Source organism: Rhea americana, unplaced genomic scaffold, assembly GCF_003343005.1.
Source record: "Rhea americana isolate MKP2758 unplaced genomic scaffold, rheAme1 scaffold_189, whole genome shotgun sequence".
Taxonomy (NCBI): domain Eukaryota; kingdom Metazoa; phylum Chordata; class Aves; order Rheiformes; family Rheidae; genus Rhea; species Rhea americana.
The window spans coordinates 1361527-1380137 of NW_028186027.1; the positions used below are offsets into that span (position 1 = coordinate 1361527).

Here is an 18611-nt window from a genome sequence, read left to right on the forward strand (position 1 = left end):
CGGCCCGGCCCGGCCCGGCGGGCAGCGGCGCTCGGGGCTCGGCTCTGCCGCCTCCGGGCCAGGGAACCCGCACAGGGCCAGCGGGCATCTGGGGGCGGGGGGGTTGAGGCAGGGACCCCCCCCCGGGGTTGGGGATACAAAGGTCCCCCCATCGAAGGATGCAGGGATCCCCCTGTTAGGGGATACAGGGACCCCCTGGAAAAGGGATGCAGGGACCCTCCCCGACCAGGAAGGCAAAGACCCCCCATTAGGCAATGCAGGGACCCCCCACCCATTAGGGATGCAGGGACCCCTCCATTGGGAGTGCAGGGAACCCCCGGACAAGGGATGCAGAGCCCCCCCCCCAAATCCAGACCTTCGACTTTAGAGCACAAACCTTTAGCTGGGGTGGGAGGGGGGGATGGGACACCACATCCCCCCCAGGCCTTTCCCGGGAAAAAAAAAGGGGGGAGGGGGTTTCCTGCCCACTGGGTCTCCATAATAAGGAGGATTTAAATGGGGTTAACGAAATGACTGAGGCGGCGACTCTCCCTGCCCCTCGAGTTGCCCGTCTTGGAGCCCAGCCCGGGCGATGCCCCCCCGGCACTGCCAGGCCACGTCCTGGGCTGAGCGGGTTGCAGAGCCGCGGGGCACCTCCACCGCGTCCGGGCGGCTCGCGTGGCCGTGCTGCGGCGGAGAGGCGCCGGCGGGCCCCTTTCTGCCCCGAAGCGGGAGAGCCGATGCCTTTGGCGGCAGCTCGGCCCGTGGTGCGAGGAGGGTCATATTCTGCAGCGCCCGCTGAGCGTGGAGTGAACTGCCCGGGTGCAAAGCGCCTTTGAAACCATGACATGGGCGATGAGGGGGCAAACAAAGCTGGGGGGGGTTCGTGTCTTCTGAGGCACAAAAAGCCGCCTGCGTGCTTTCAAGTGACCAACAGCACACGAGGCAAAGCACCCGCTTGCAGCTGTCCGTCCGGGGCGGCAGGCGCCCTCGAGCCCCCGGAGCAGCTGGGTGCCGGGTGCTGCACCCTCCTGCGAGCGAGACCCTCAGCGTGCAAAACACCAGCGCGTTTCCCAGCCAGACCAGCAGCTTCGCCATCGGTCTGGGCATGTCGAGAATATGCTTGGGCATGTCCGGCTGGAGACGGCCCCGCGGAGCGGCGCGGCACCCGGCCCCGCTCAGCCGCCCCGGGGCGAAGCCGGCGCGGATCCCGCGGCCACGGAGGCGGCTCTGGTGTCGGGGGCCGCGCAGGCACGGTGGGACGGGGAGGGAGCGTCCCTTCGCCCGGCAGGAGAGCCGCAAACCGCCGGGGAACGGGCAAGCAACCCGAAATGTTGTCCCGCGTGGTGGGAAAAGTGCCAGGCCCAGCGAAGCTGGAGCCGAACGCTCCGCAAGCCTTCGCTGCGGGGTTTAACGCGGTGCTCAGCGTGGCGGGGGCTGGAGCCTGCTYGGAAGAGCTTGGAGCCGGCGTCTGCTGTCCAGCACGCTCCCATTGCCCGCTGCGCTCAGATTTTGATTCATTCCGAAAACAAGCAAATCCGGCCCGCGTTCGTCTGTCGGCACCGTGCAGCGGGAGGAACGGGGCAGCCGGGCAGCCCTGCCGCTAAGGGCAGCCGCTGCGGCTGCTCGGAATGATTTTTTTGCTTTTAGACCTGCACTGCGGAGAGGTTTGATGCCTCGTAATACATTAGTGTATCATTTGCTTGCAGCAAAGTGCTGCATGAGCCGCAGCGTGTTGTTTCACTCCCTCTAGATTTGATAAAGACGTAAGCGGCACCGAAGGCGAAACACAAACACGGCGGCGGCCGTGCACCCCCCCACGTGATGCCTCCGTCTCCAGCTGCTCGCGGGGAYGGCAGACGAAGAAGCATTTATATGAATTCCTTAAACGAGCCCTTTTTCAAAAAAAAATAAAAATAAACAAACAAAAGCGTTGCAATCAAGCGAAAGGGAASGGGGCAGTCAGAACCGGCAGCTTTTTAAACGAGCGCCCGAGAGGACGGGCTCGTTTGCACAACCAGCTGCTAACCGCGGCGAGCGCTGATGCAAGAAGGGAGCGAGGCCGGGGCGGAAAAGCAAAACGTCGGGAGAAAACCCACCGGCGTGCCTGGCCAGTGCCAAGCCCCCGGCTCCGCGACCGCCGCGTGTCCCTCGCTAAGCCAAAGCCAGCGAGCGAAAGCGGCCGCGGGTTTCCGCGYGGGGAAGGGTTTCGGGGCGGCCTGGCGCGGGACGGCAGGTTCCTTTGCACCCGTTTTTTTTGCAGGGGYGGCAGCGGCCGGGCCGGGCGCGGGGCGGGGAGGTTTTCCAGCACCTCGGCGCGGCGGCGTAGCAGAAACGGGAAGCGGCGAGAGGACGGGCGGCAGGCTCCGGGTCGGAGAGTCCGCGGTCGGGCGCGGCGGCGACGACGGCAGGGCAGAAAACGGTGATTAACGCCGAAAGGCGGGACGGAAAGGAGGAAAGCCGAGGGTGACTCACGGAGCAGGCGGCGCGCAGGGGCGCCGGGCCCGGCAGCGCTTCCTCCTCCCGCCCCGGCATCGCCCTCCCGAGCCCCCCGAGCGGGGACTCGCCGCCGGTTTTGAGCGGCGAGCGCGTCCTCGTCCTCCTAATTTGTCCGAAAACACCGTCCCGAGGCCTGAAACCAAAGGCCGCCGCCGGGCGCTTTCCACGCCGCGCCGGGTCCCCTTGGTGGGCTGGGACGTCACTGGGGACGCGTGGGCTGGCGCGATGACCGCGGCGGCGGCGGGTGGGTGAATCAGCGCGGCGCCCCGCCGGGGWGCGAGCCCCGGCGCATCGCCCCGGCGCATCCCGCGCAGCCCGGCCCCGGATCTGCGTGCTCCAGGGGACCTACGGGAAGAAATGTTTGTCGGGAACCTGTGATTTCCCTGTTGCCCCCCTGCCCCGGGCCTGGCACACGGTGCCTTTCCTCTCCCTCCAGCAGCCTTTGGTGTGTCACGGACACGCCGAGCAGGGCTGCACACACATTTCGTGTAGGTGCAAGAGGCTCCAGGCAGCGGGAAGCTCTTCAGCAAGATTAAAATCTCCAAGATTTTTTTTTTTTTTTTTTTTTTGCTTTTAAGTGGGAAACGCAAAGGCTCTTAATGAAACACTCACGCTCCAGCAAAAGTCTAAATGGATCCAGTGTTCGGCTGAACGGCGTTTATATCCCGGCGAAGACTGTTTTCCCATCAGCTCTTTGAAGTGCCCAATTAAGTGATTTTATACTAATAGGATTTTCCCAGGAAAGAAAGGCAAGAATGACAAAACGCTGAATGCTTGATTAACTCTGCCCCTAAAAGGACTCGGATCATGTTAATCGACTGGTTCCCGGCCATCTCCAGCCCTCGTTTGCTCCATTTACGCAGGCATTTTGATGAGATGCCGGCCGCAGCAGAGCGGCAGTGGGATCCCACCAGGCGCAAGCAGTGGGATGAGACAGGCCCCAAAACGAGGCCCTTTGCTTCCTGGAAATATTCCTGGATGCGGGAGCGATGAATTGTTCGCCTCATTCAGCCCCTCGCTCGTTTTCATCCGTAGTGGGCTCTTTTCTCGGGCCGTTCACAGTCATTAACATAATTGCTTCACTGGTTTTTCCATGAGCGATTTTGGCACTTGGTTTCTTTCTTTCTTTTTTTTTTCCTTGTTTGGTTTGTTGTTGGTTTTTGCCCTTCTGGCTGGCAGCAAAGAGCTTCTTTGTTCGCCGCCTGCGAGGGGCTGCAGGACGTACCTGCCCCTGCGCACCRCGCTGGCCGGCGCGCTTGCTTGCCCGCTGCAACCGCGGGCAAAGCCCAGGGTGCGCGAGCGGCACGGCGGCCGCCAGCCCCGTTCCCAACCCCGCTGCCGAAAGCTCCYGTTGCTCTCCGGAGCCCCAAGGGGTGCGGGAAGCAGAAGGTTGGCTTCTGCCCGCTCCGTGGATTCGCTCGGAGGCTGCAGGGAGCAAGCCCGGGCCCTGTGCAGCCGGGCGTGAGAAGGATGTGAGCTGTTGAGCAAGGCTCGCTTTAAAAATAATCTCTGATGCCGCGCAGCGCCCTCCGCCCACGCTGGGCAAACAAAGCGCCGGGCGGGCGGCCGCGGGACGAGGCGCCCGGCAGGCTGCGGCCGGCGGCGGCATCGCCGCCCTGGACCGCGTCTGCCGCGGGCAGGGAGCGTCTCCCCGCGAGGYGCCGGCGTCTCCCCGCTCCCGGCACCGCGCGCGCATCGAACTCCGCGGGAACGGGGTGAGCTGGGCGAGCGCGGCCCCGGCCCCGGGCTTCGCGGAGCCTTTGCACCGGGCTGCGCGAGGGCTGGCGCAGGCTGAGGAGCCGCGCTCCGGGCGCCGGCATCCCGGCTCGTGCTGCCGCACGGTACCATATGGAGCAAGAAAGGGCAGGGCACAACCGTGTGTGCACAACTTCCAGTAAACCCGTCGGTAATGACACGACAGTCGCCACCCAGACACCAGGGAAAGGCTTGATTGCACTTCCCTTTCCATGTGTCAGCCATACTCAGCAGGAACTCTCGGACTTTTGGGAGTGGAGCAGCCTTCGCCCYGGAGCGAGCCTAGGACGTCCCTGACACTGCGCGCTGACACGCAGACCTGTGTCAGATCCCTGGCGACTCAGACCACCACGATCCGTTCCCRGGGACGGAGCTTTGGGCAATTCCACCAAACGAGGATGCAACCTGGGGATTTCCAACTGCCAACAAAAAAAMCTTTTTCTTTTGGTTTCATCCTCCCTAATTAGTTTCTCTGCCTTGCCGACGAGTGTCAACGTGGCACCGTGGAAAAGAAAGTCGCTGGATCATGGAGCTGCTGTCGGTAGTGGAACAGGCAGCTGGAATGAGACTGAACCCTCCCTCCATCACTCACCACCGGTCACCTGAGCCACGGCCCTTCTYGTTTCCTCCCTAACAAACCTGGGAGTCGTAGGAGAAGACCGAAAGTTTTCTAGAAGACCAGAAGCTCCAACTGCAATATGGCACAAAGAGAGCGAGAGAGAAGGAGAGGGAGGGAGGTCATCACCGACAGCAGGAAATGGGGAGACCTGAAGACATCCACRATATGGAGGAGGTTAAAAAAACCCTGCACTGGTCTCTATCAAACCGATAAGGGGGGAAACCCATGACTCCAAAACCGATGCACACTTAACCAGGAGTTTATGAGCAGGGTATGTCAACCAGGCACCTGCAAGTAGTAGCGTTGGCAGGAGCACCGGCGTACCACACCTGAACCCTATCTCTCCAGCTGCGGCAACCTCCTCCCAAAGAGCTTATAATAGTAACACATGAGAAGCTGATCAATTTAACATTCACTGGCTCCAGGAAACACTGCACGGAATCCAGAGGACAGACATTCTTCAGTAACCTACAGCGTTTTAATGAGATGGCAAATAATGCCACTGTTAGAAACCGGGGCCTGCAAACGTTTTCTAGCAAACAACTCCAAACCCTCCGTCCCTGGCGGGGGGCAGCTGCCAGGAGTAGCACTGCTTCCTCGCAGAGACACGGGATATGCTCACGTAGTGCTGAATATTCATGTGCGGAGCAGCCTCTACAGACCGCAGAGATAATGCTCCTCTCCCACAGCTGGCAGGAGTGATCTTCCAGCCAGCTGCAAAGCGACACCCAGGGTGACACAGCGCCGCACCCTGATACCGCCGCTCCACCCTGATACGGCAGCTCCCAACGCAASGCTGCCGGCCTGCCGAGCGCCCGGYGYGCGGAGGAGCCCTTCGCCGGGCGCTGCGTGGGAGCAAAGGTGCTGCGCCGGCGGCCAGCTTTGCTGCTTACGCGGGCCACCAGCACAGCGCCGCAGCAGCGCACGTCACGGCTGCGTGCCAGCACTTTCCCGTGCCGTCTGCCCGAGGCAGCCTACGGACAGCCTCTGGCCGTGACCAGGATCACCCGAGGGAATCTGAGGATTAACACTGCTGCAATCTGCGGAGAAATCATCTGCAGTTGGGCTTTATAAAAAGATGGGGAGGAGGTATGGTTGCTATTTGGGCTGGGTTAAAGGAGTTGGCGCCGCTGCGAATAAAAGCTACTCCCGCACAAATCCTGACAGCGAAGATTGCTTGAAGGACCAGCAGAAGCGCCACTGTAGTCAATGCAAACACTTGTCCAACTAAAAGCTGTGTCAGCCGCTAAATTATTAAATAATAGATGAATGAATCACTTGGGAACATAGTGTTCCCATTGCACAGTCTATTTTATATTTGTCTGGCTCTACTGCTAGAGTTAGTCCAAAACATGTATTTGTTTGAATGGCCATAATAGACCGTAAGTAATAGCACCACCTAAGTGATCCAGGCGAATAGCCTAACTGAAACTTTTGAAATGAAAGAGAAAATGGGATGATTATTTGTATTTCTAGGAAGTCAGAATGCTTCTTACAAGGCCTGGGATGCTGGCGTGCTACTTTTAACTTAAGCATCTGCTTTATTAAATTGCTTTAATAGTTTTCARGGGAAAAATGTCTTTGATTATTTTATCTATTTTTGGTGGGCTGGAGTCTGAAATTGGAGCTAGCTGCATTTCAGCGAAAGGGGAACTGAAACACTTCAGGGCAGGTCTAACATGCTGTACGAACCATCATCTTACTGCATCTCACAAGCTAAGGTCAGACCTGAGTTGTTAGAATCACATCCATCCCCTCCGGAAGCCTGAGCTACTGGAATCGCATCCTCCCATCCCAGAGGCTGTGAAGAGGTCTTCTCCTTTAGGACACAGGGAGACAGTTTTTAATGAGCCTGTTGGATCCTCTCAAGCTCCCCTAAAAGAGCTCTACTCCCACGCACAATGCTGGCGTTGTCTGCCTAGTTTTTTCTGATGGAACGGTGGGTCGATGAAGTTATCTTCTCAGTTTTGCCTTTTCTAGTTAAGCAATGCTGCACTGTGGCAACACTAGAGTATGACATTTCATCATGACGACTCTGACTCAGGTTTTGGATGCTGTTTGCGAATGATTTCTGAGCTATAGTACGATCTGAACACGGGTTGGAGACGGTGAGTAAAGCCAGCCAAAACAGAAGGAAGTTGGCCAAACATTCTGCTGCTTCGTGGATCGTTATGCTGCATGATGGCGGGACATCGTGACATCTCGCGCTGATGGTACCACAAGAAGAAAAACTGGGAATGTGTCTGAAAGGAAGGAGCGTTCCAGAAATAGCTAATAATGGAAGAATGAAGCTACAATACCAGCAGGGTACTCCTTACTTTCCTGTGCGAGTTCTGCTGATGTACAAGTACACAGCTATTCAGACCAGGGGCAAAACCCCTAAGACCCGGAGGGCATGGTGCAGGTTTTCTGCAGTTTTTGTTCTGACAAACAAAAAGAAGCACAAAGATGGAGAGTATGAAGAATACAAGTGATTTTCTATCAAGAACGTATTTTAATTCTTGCGAAGTTGGTGAGACCAGAGTACAGAATGGGACAGGTCTGGAAATGAGAAACACGCTCATTTGAGGAGGTGAACTAAAGTAGCTCCCCGAATGTGGTTTGAAGCAGTTTTGTTAGCTGGAATCACTGTCAGTATTTCATAAGACTGCAACCGCTCAGCCAGCTAAGAGCTTGCTTAACTGAACCTATCTGAAGATCTTTGAAAATATCATGTTGAAGTAATCGTTAACCTCTACATTTTCTGATTTAAGTGTAAGACATTCTTAAATTCTCTGTCATGAACAGAGCAGCATGTACATAAAAAAAATGAAAAATCCCTTTCTTAGCAAATCCATTTGCACACAATACTTTCTCCAGGGAGAGTGAGAACAACCACACACGAACAGACGGTAGCTATGTAGGTTAATGTGCTTCTTGGATGTGCTTAGACTATACTGAGGAGTGTCAGAGGAACTGAAACAGGGTAGAGCTAACCTCAGGATGCTTCCATGTGAAAGTACGGGGAAAAGCATAGTGTTTTCCTCAAATTAGAAATACAGCCTAATACTTCAGAGTGAGTACCATAAAACTGACCCCTAAGTTCCCCAGAATGTGGTAGCCCTCAAACCAGGGTTGTCTTTCTGAAGATCAGGTGCGAGTCACCCAGTTCTACCAAGGAACCATCGAATCATATCCTTCCGGCTTTTTCTGGCCTGAATTTTTTCTGACCTGGTCAGGTCTGAATTTGTTAGTGGTTCCTCCTGTTCCAAGAATCTTTGCGGGGGTGAAGGATATTCCTAGCATTAAATTAGAATGTTTTTTAACATAATTACTTGGTTTTTGCTTTGGCTTTACTTTCYGCTTTACAACTGGTATAGCTAATAAAGTGCCTGGTCCATTAGGTCAGCAAAAACATTTCTTCTTGAATTTTAATTTTGAAATACACGTGCAAGACTTCTTCCTGAAGAGGTAACAGAAACCACAATGCTCTACCTGTAGAGGTGTTCTCTTATGAAAGCAAGCTGGAAGATTTAAATCTGAGACTGTGTTGTTGCATTACAATTAAAAAATAGCACTTGCTAACTGTACGTTATGAGGAGGGCTGTATAGAGCCTGTTTACACATTTCCCATCTTTCTCTAGAGAAGTTGCTAATTTTATTCCCCATCAGAAACTCACCTGATAATGCCAGTAGTCTGCTACGAAATAGCAGYCCTAATCCACTTTAAGGGCTAGTTATTTCATTTACTCAAGGCAAGGAGTAAGCAGCCTACAAATCAGAAACTGAGAAATATTCCCAGTTCTGCAGATTCCCTTKGGTACAAATCACGACCTGCTTCTGTGTAGTGTACACTGTCACTAGCACTTCAGGTTTCTTTCCCTCCTTCCCTTTGGTAGTTCACAGCTACTGGAAGGCTGCTTGATTGTGGCTGCCCTCTGAGCTTAACCACAAGAGGAACCAAATGCCAGCAGAGAGACTAGCTCCCAGGCAACAAGAGCTGCAATCCTTCCACAAATCAAACCATGGCAGAACAACATATGAAAAAAGGGAACACAGCTGTGTGTGGCACATGATATCATCTCAGCCCTTGGCTGCCTTTCATCTAATACAAACATCCCCAGAGCAGTCAGTCTGTCAACATTTTGAGACCAAACTTGATTGGACTCAGAGGCTGTTTGTCTAAAGGACACAGCCCCAATGTGCAGAGCAGGCTGACCTCTGCTGGGTAGCCAAGAYAGTGCATGGCAGCAGCCAGCCCCATCCTTCGCACTCGATTTAGAGCCTCAAAATCCTACTTTGACGTTTCTTACGCACTGTTTAACATAGGAGCACTCTTCTGCRAAGAGAACTCTGCAACTAAAGCCAACCATACAAAACAGGGCATTTCAGTGGTCTCTTAAAACATATTTAAGAGGATTATAGGTCAAACTTAAACTTCTGCTTTGTACAGGATTTTTTCCCTCAAAAATAGCCATACCCTGTATAGCAACATCAACCACCACATAAATGCAAATGATCTAGCAATAAAGATAGGCAACTTTTAAACTTACTGTGCTCCAAGTTTGAGATTATCTAGGCCTGCATATGTTGGTAGCCTCTTGCACCACCTCGTTTTCCTGCTTTTGACTGAACACTCAAGGTCAGTAGCACTTATTGCACAACAGGCTGGAAGAGTATCTGGACCAGCGTTTTTGTAAAAYTCCCACTGCACTATTTGCCAAAAACCAAAAAACCTAACTCCAGCAGCAGGCACCACTTCTGACAGCAGTAAGTTAGTCAAAGGCCAACCACATCCCCCTTACATAAAAATCTCCTTTCTAGGCAGCCTAAAACATAGTAAAACTGCCCTCTGTAACAGTTTTAAAACTGAAACTACTGCCATAATCCTTTCCCCTCTGAATATCACACATGAAGGAAATTACACTGCAAGATTGTTAACAGTGTAATGGGTTTAATCTAAATGCATACGATCAAAATTGTGATGTAGCTCATCTTCTTTTGGATACAGGGAGGGAAAGAAAAAAAAAAAGGAGCTGTCATGCAGTTTGGGAGCGCTAATTASACTTGAGCCATACCGTGATTTTATGCTTTGGGTATAATCTCATGCAAAAGCTTCAGTTTACAGACCAACTTGTGAAGAGTACCTTAAATGTTAACCCCCCCCAAAATACCTAGGATGCAAATTTACAGTGAGCCTCTGAATCTCTCGTTAGTTTTCTGAGGAGGCATTGCTGGAGCTCACCATCAGGCAGGAATTTAAGTTAACATCTTCTATACTAATCTATGCTATATTTATAATGCTGACAACATATGCTAGTAATAGAATCAGAGGCCCTGCGTCTCACTAAAGGGTGAAATGGTATGGAGCAAAGTTGCAGGTACTTGCAAGTTAAATGCAGGTAGTGGCCAGCAATCTTATACCTGAAAGATAGTACTTCAACAGTTCACTGTTGCAGATGTGTTACAATGAGATGCGATGAGTGTAACTTTATTCCATCTTGCAGAGCGCATTTAATCTGAACCCAGTTGGACCACAAAATCCAAGCGAATGTTCTGCAGAGTGTATGGTGGGTAGTCAAGTTAAATACTAAACAACAATTTGTAACCAAAACTTTAATCCCAAGGATCTCACAAAAGACATTTTACAAGTGACATGAAAATTCTTGTACAGTAAAGAAATGTTTAATTCATAACTTTTACAATGTACCATTACACATTCAACTCATCCACTCCAGTTGTCAGTTCTGTTGCATATTTGGTCTATTCAGAGGTTCTGGAATAGATGGTTAATCAAACAATCATCTATTTAAGAAGTACTCTAGTCACAATAAGTACAAAATTAACTGACTCCAGGGCTAAAAATTTACATTTTACATAATATAAAGTAGCTCTGTTCCAGGTAATGGGAAATCAGAACTAGAGCTGCAGATAAAACCACAGCTCAGCCATTCCCTTTACTTGCCGTTGGCTTGACATTCCTGACTTTTTCTGAGAACTGTACTATGAAGCATCTACTTCTTGTTCTGCATAGACTGAGTATCATTTATGGCCATATTCTTGCAATTAACCAGTATCTTCATTGCAAGCTTCCTTCCAAAAGCTGAATCCCAGCAAAAGACACTCCAGAATAAGACCAGAAACATTCTTCTAGCTATGTAAGACAAACTGATTACCATTCAACACAAACAAAAACTATGTGTAAGGGTACACTGAAAAGTAATTAATATTACAAATCATAGGATCTGCTTAGAACCATATACAGATTCACATCTTTACATTTGCCACCTGTTACAAGATACAAGGAACAAAGCAAGTTCAACAGCTAAAACATTTTAAAAATGCGTCAAGCTTTATGAAGTTTCAAAACAAAACAATGTTCTGTACATACTCCTCCTGTCCTCAGATCTAACGACTTCCTGTACACAGCTCCTTCTGAAAGTCCTACTTCCTCTCATTTGACCTGGAGCGACTAAATAAGAAAACATGTGTTAGTTTCAGAGCAGCAGGACCAGCATATTTCATTTGAAACATCCTAGCCTAACTCAGCACATGACTTCTAAGCATTTTAAAATACTGCTCATTTACTAAAGCCGAGTACATAATTCCTCAACATAAAGACTGTCCTAAGACTCTAAAGAGATGCTTCTCCTCACAATCCATTTCAGTATCACCAAGAAACTGAAATGATTTTTCCAAGTTTTCTCAAAAAACTTAATCATGTACCAAGAAAATACTCATGTGACCAGTCCTACCTGCGAGACCTGGAAAAGGAACGAGAAGGCTTGTGATTCCTCTCCCGTGAGAGCGATCTCTCTCTTCTTCTGTCTCTGGAGAGGGACCTATTAAAAGATTACAATGAAAGATGACTATAGCATCAAAGCAAAGCTTACAAAAACTATCCGAAGAGGGATCTTAGGGAGTTAAGGTTTTAACCATTCAGTCAGGGAAAAACTGTTACAGATTATAGTATTAGCCTTTCCTCAGGGAAAAATAATCAGTTTGAGCCATTCAACACTACTTAAGTCTCACTGTAAACAGTTACCTTGTCCTTTGCACCTATCTGTTCAGTCAAGACTGCAAGTGGCACTTGCTGCCTCAGCTATAGTACAAAACAGCACACTAGTAGAAAACAATGCACTGTACCCCTTAACTTTTGGTTTCCTGAACTCAGCTGATGTAGGGTGTCAATGCATCCTTGAACAATCCCTTACAGGAATGCACCCATACAAATGTAAGAATTACACAAACTCAGAAGCTTCAAAAAYCCTCAAAGAATTGCAATACTACTGTGTAATTGCCACCTAACATTTTATACTGTGTCATAAAAACATGCTTACTAGCCTGTTTCATATAATTTACACTTAAGAGTCACAACACCTGGAAAAAAAGTAGCATATTAGCATGGACACTTCATGAACTGCTAGGGACTCTGGAAAGCTGCAGAACATAAAAGCTAATTGCTTCCATTTTTAATAAGCTTTAGCTGATAACCCTTTAATCTCAAACAGCTGTATAAATATATTAATTCCAGCTAAGCAAAGTAACAGAAGCAAACTCATCTTTCTCCTTTATTGAGCTGCAATGCCTATCCTGAACACACACACACACACACGCTACTCAAGAATAAACTTTTTTCAAACACAYTGGACAAATCTAACTGTTGCATACCTGCTGCGGCTACGAGAAAAGCTTCTCCTTCGCGGTGATCTAGAACCAGAAAAAGAGGAAGTGAGGCTTTATACCAATTCTTTCAGCATTAATGGAGTGAGGCATTTCCCARCTTGTCAAACTCACTGTTGGGCCCAGGGAACGTGCCAAGAATAACTGGCATCCATCATCCAGTAAAACGCATGGAAAGATTAGGCAGTAAAACAAAGCTCAGTGTGAACAGCACGTTTCTAATCACGAATCACTTTAAGAATGCTTCATAGCAGAGTTGTCCAATGCAACACTTCCATTTCAACTAAATACACTGCCCAGAACACCACACCAAAGTCCCACAAGTGGTTCCAAAAAAATAGCACAGACCAAATGTTTTGGAACCCATGCAAGCCAAAAAGGTCCACGACAAGACATAAGAGATACCAAGTGGAAAAAAAGTGAAAATGCGCTCAGTGTAAATATTGATAATGCCATTAAGTGCTACATTAGAACTGCATATTTGTGTTTGTCATTCTTAATGCCAAAAAAAGTGTGTTTAGACTTTCTTTAAAAAAAAAAAAAAAGAAAAAACCTTAGCTCGGCCCAGTTCATCCCAAAAAGTAATTGTTTTAAGTTTTGAAAAACTGTTAGTAAAACCATTTAAAGGTGATAGGATTTTTTTGGCAAGGAAAGCTAAGTTTGTTAGAGCTTTATTAAAAATTTAGTTTGGCATCTCACATGCAAATATACTGGTTTGCACTTTGTTTCATTTACAGTGTAAAAGTTTCCGTATCACCCTTAAAAGTTTTCTCAAGCAACATATGTACGTTACCACTCAAATTATGCACAGCCAGCCTTTGATTGAGAAAAGTAATTACTTATAAGCCGCTTACTCCTTATTTTAACCAGCAGTAAACTGTATAAGCAGGAAAAACTTACTAGTTTTTGGTTTCAACAAGCTAGAAATGGTGAGGTGAGGCTGCCGGACTGACTGCCAAGAAGAATTTGCTGAAAAGGTTTTGCCAGATGTTGCGTTGTATTTAGTTGGTTGGCGAAGGGGGTGTTGTGGATTTTTCCTGCTTTTTTGTTAGCCGAAGGCTGCTGCTGTAGTTGTTGTGAAGACATTTGGTAAATAAACAGCTGAGCTGATTGGCCGGGAATGTGTGGGCGGTCGAGGTGGCTGCTGCCGATTTGGTTAAGGTTGGAGAGAAGGCTGAGAGAAAACAGCATGCTCGGGAACCAAAGGGCGGTGCAACCTGACGACTGGCCATGCCTGGGTCATGTGAAACGACACCAGCCAAGCTGAATGGGGCGCGCTGGTCACATGACGCTGAAAGGGCTAGTTGACTGGCTAATGCAGACTCAGAGGGTGGTGAGAAGAGACATGATGGTGACTCTGTAACGGGTTCATTTTTATTAATAGATGGACCAAAAAGCATAAAAAAAATGAAAAACAAGCCATCAGTACAACCATCTATTAGCTAACAAATACTCCTAATGTGTTATTTTTCAACAGCAAAAGGGTAAGCTTGAGACCCTGACTTGTGAGGACTTCACTCACCTGCAACAGGTAAACTCAGTCCTGTAAAAACCACGTTGCAGTTTACAGCCAGACAACCTAGTCTGGGTCCAAGAATGCGCCAGTTACCAAAAATCCTGCTATATTTTAGATCTGGGTTTGCAAATCTCAAGTGACAGGATTGTCATGTGATGATTTAAATTTAAAATTGATGCTGAAGTGTTTTGAATGTTTAGAGCAACTGTTACTTAATTATTAAACAGCTGCCTACTTGGAATCTTTAAATCGTGCAAAGTGGAGAAATATATCTGTATGAAAAAGCTAAGTTGCTGTATGTAATGTTTTGCCATTATGGAATAAAGGAAAGGAATAGCCTAAGTTGAAGTATGGGGAAGAAAGGGAAAATGTGACTAGAAGATGAGCAGATTTTAGGARGAAAGAGGATAAATCCAGGATAGAGGGCGCTGACTACCAACTTGCACAGTGACCTAAGGACAAAAGCCAACATTCAACACAACTTATGTTCACCTTGATTTTGGTTTTTAGCATTTGGCATCTCCAAATTGTGATCAGATAGATGAATGTTATCCATCAACATGCTTTAAAAAGCCTGCTTCTACGATGCTAAGTGGTAACAGTGCCAACAGCTCTACGAGGGTACTTTGACCCAGGGTACCTGCGACGAGGAGGAGGACTTCTTCTGCGATAGTCATCTCGAGGGCGCCTGCCCCAGGACGGAGGTGGACCACGGTTCCGACTCCGTTTTTCGCCATTGGAGAGCTCCACTCTGACACGACACCCACAGAGGGTTCTGAAGAAGAAAACTGCCATTAGTTAGCATTTCTAGCAATGATCTTGTGTGCACAAAAGAAAACTTAGAGAATTGGAAGGGGGGGAGGAATGAACTACTATGGGAAAAAAAGAAAAAAAAATCTCTGTAAACATTTTAGCCAAATATATTGTTATTAAGAGTCTAAAAAAACCCAGACTACAACACGACCAATATAAGCTCTGGCCACTTCTGAAAGTTCAGGCCAAGCTACTGAAGCAGGCAGAGAAGGAATCTGGAGGAGTTTCACTTATCTGTCTTTGCTTCTTTATAGTAACACCATCTTGAATATAACTGATGGAGATGATGCCCAAGGCATACCCAGCTGAAGAATTCAACTCTAAAAATGTGAACTCTCCCAATGTTATTCCTGCACTATAAAGTATGACTGCTCTTAAGTCACTGCACAAATAATTTTGCATAACAGATGCATTAAGAGCTTAGTTTGGAAGCTGCCCAGTTTCAAGCTCTATCATTAGCTATGATTTCTATTATTTTCTTTAAAAAAGCCCCACACAAGCAGCACGTTACCTTCCATCTAGCTCTCTCACAGCATCAGCTGCATCTCGAGGATCTTCAAATTCCACAAAGGCAAAACCGGGAGGATTTCTYGCCACCCATACACTGCGCAGCGGTCCATAGTAGCCAAAAGCTCGCTCTAACTCAGTTTTGTTGCCATTGTTTCCAAGGTTACCCACATAAACCTTGCAGTCCAGCGGACAAGAGTCACGATGCATTTCTAGAACAARAAGAAAAAAGCTCACGTATATTTAACCCATAACAACTGTTTATTCGCCTAGGGAGAAAATAATTCAGTTGTTTTCTGAGAGGCTGCAATAGCAACATGATCTCATATATAGACAGACACTACCCTAGAAATGTTTCTGTGTGCGTGCGAGTGGATCAGCRCCTTGGGGGAAGGCAAGGGGTGTTTAAAAAAATTTGCCGTCTTGTCACTGTTAAATTAAAATTAATTTAAGTTGGTTATTTCTGAGCGCGAATGTATCGGGGAGACTGACTTCTACTGCATCCAACTTTGCACAGGGATGTTTTTCTGCGCCCCCCTTCCCCAGCCCACGAGGTTGCAGYGGGGGGCGGGCCTGCAGGGGGAGCGCCGCACGGGTGAAGGCCTCCATTGTTCTCGGAGCGGGTCTCGGGGGAAGTTGCCTACGCCAGGGCGAAAAGCGGCGCCATCCCCACCAGGGACCAGGCTGGCAACGCTCGCGGGGTGCCTCGAGAGCGTCTCCTTGGCGCTGCGTGTGCGGCGYGAAGCACCATCGCCTCCCCGGAGCGGGCGGCAAAGCGCCACACCACCACCACCACCCTCCCGCCCGGCCGCGCCTCGCCTCACTGGCTACCGCTGCGGAGAGAGGGCGACGAGCGGGCTCCTCAAGGCTAATCGTGGTCTACTCGCCTCTTCCCCGCCTGGCTCTGCGAGGCGTAGCGGCAGCCACCGCCCGGGGCCCAGCTTTACAAAATGGCGGCGGCTCTTTGTTCGCCGCTACCGGGCCGCGGCGCTTCCATCAGCCCTTCCGGGCACTGAGACCGCGGCTGCYGCCTCCCCCTCCCGCCCTCCGAGGTGAAGGTCCTCACCGATGCTAAGAGGGAGGGCGCGCGAAGGGAGCCCGCGCTAATTTCGTAGCCGACTCGACCCCCAACGAGACTCCCGCTCCGCTTTTCCTCACTGGACAAAATGGCGGCGGACCCCTACCCCGCCCGCCTTTATATACGGGCAGCCCGCTCCCGCACGACGGCGCTCGGTGGCAAATCAGAGGGCTCCACTCCGCTGATTGACAAGCCGCTTTGTCCCGCCCCCCGCCGGACACGCCCATTCCCGCCGCCGCCGCGCGGCCCCAAATGGCGGCGGGGAAGGTTTCGCCACAGGGCTGCGGCCGGCGACCGTTGTCGCTCGGCTGCTCCCGCGGGCCGAGGTCTTCCTGTCGCCCCACACTCCCCTACTTTGGCAATTGCTTCTCGGGGACAGGCTTCAGGCCCCAGAAATAAGGAAACGGAAACACCTCAGGGAGGCTGTTCTGTTAGCTTAAAGGAAAACTAAGGTTTTCTCTTCTTTTTGCCTTCTTTTTCTCGTTCAGGTCATGTTTTCCAGGTCCTTACCCTAAGCTTCAAGGTTTTACACATATGAAAGCTTAGAGTTGCAAATATTACCCCCAAGTCTAGGGCCTTTAAATAGCTATGTGGCAAAACCAGTGTTACACCAAATTTTAGGCCTTGGCTTCTGCCTGCAAAGGAGGGAAGAAGTTTATTCACTACTTGATAGCAAATGAGAAGAGTTGGGATTTGAACTGAGGAATTTTAGTTACAGAGGGCATCGTCAGAGGACACCTTTTAGTGGTGTTCATACACTTTATTAACTGACCATCCATAGAGGAGTTAAAAAAAAAAAAAAAAAAAAACCACTAATTTTCTCCAGAGGCATTGCTTTGGATAACAAACTTACCATCCTGGGTTAGCTCAAGCAATATGAGAAACACATCAAGGAGAGCTTCTGCAGTCATTTACTAGAATGCAATTTTGCAGCCTTATTTCTAGGTTGTAATATATTAGTCCAGGGTTTATTTTACCTTTTTGACTTGGACTTTGCAAGATAAGTTTATCCGATACATGGGCAGACAGGAATAGTATTAAATGGGGTAWGATATTTTGGGCACCAATTAATGTACATGCATTTTGTCTTCTGACCAGGAATTCTGCAGAGGAAGAGACATCCTTAGTCTACTGGAGTTCCACCAGCACATCAAAAATATTTGGATTAAGGACAACCAGCTAAAACAATTCATTTTGATTTTCCAAAATTTTTTATAGCCTCCCTCATTAGTTCCTGAGAGCATCTTAAGAGTAAAATGCTTTTAAGAATCAAAATTACCTCAAAATTTTTGGTTTTCTGCCATGTAGGTAATCTATGCTCTAAAATATCTTTGACATAYGTACAGCTATCTGACAGTTACCAGCTTTAATTTAAGGAAATGTAATTTTTTGTAACCTAAATTAGCTGATAGTTAATTTCCTGAGACCACAAAAACAAAGGAAATGATTATAATTAACCATTTGACTTCAAAGACTTCTTTGAGATGGTTATTTTCCATGTTTGCCTCCCTTCCCAAATGGTTTTTGCAATGTTTACTAGACCCTTCCTCATATCACATACTGTACATTTGAAATATGATTTAAGTTTTGCAATACTCACCAATTTTTAAAAACAGTAATTAGAGAGCAACTCTGATAAACTTGTAATCTGTGTCAGATCTTTAGCTTCATACCAAAGCTACACGACATAGGAGTCGATTACAGATGGCAGACTCGGCAACAGAGGGTTTATTCAAAAGCTCTCATGTAGGAARTACCACCTGCTGTAGTCAAGGCACTTATATGGGCTTAGGTCCATCACGATGCTTTATAAATCACATACAATAAGAAGCATGTCATCCAAATATTAACTTTCCTATTTTCAGTTTGCTTTTGGCATTATGCAGAGACCAAATGTGGCACATGACCATGACAAAAGACAAGTCAGAACTGAGGCGACTGTACAGTAGCAAAAAAAAAAACGCAAACCAAACAAAAAATACAAAAAACAACCAAACCAAACAAAAATGTTTTCACAGTCAATTTTAAGATACCCCAACACAGCCACACAGTTGTAGTTCAGACCCAGCTGAGCAAAGACAAAATTTTGTCTCCCAAAAGATGATACCCTGAACTAGCTTTGAGTATCACCATGTATTTGTCTCTCTCATATATATATATACATATGAAAGCTGCATTGTGTT

The 18611-nt window shown here is 48.6% G+C and overlaps 1 protein-coding gene across 1 annotated transcript; it reads right to left on the reverse strand.

Annotated features, from left to right (window-relative positions):
* Positions 1 to 10432: 10432 nt before the first annotated feature.
* SRSF3 (serine and arginine rich splicing factor 3) lies at positions 10433 to 16532 on the reverse strand. Its single transcript, XM_085302270.1, has 6 exons — positions 16417 to 16532; positions 15355 to 15562; positions 14671 to 14805; positions 12503 to 12541; positions 11587 to 11673; positions 10433 to 11303 (listed from the first exon to the last, which is right to left on the reverse strand). The coding sequence occupies exons 2-6, from the start codon at positions 15558 to 15560 to the stop codon at positions 11276 to 11278; spliced, it is 495 nt and encodes a 164-aa protein (XP_085158396.1). The 5' UTR covers positions 15561 to 15562; positions 16417 to 16532; the 3' UTR covers positions 10433 to 11275.
* Positions 16533 to 18611: the final 2079 nt, after the last annotated feature.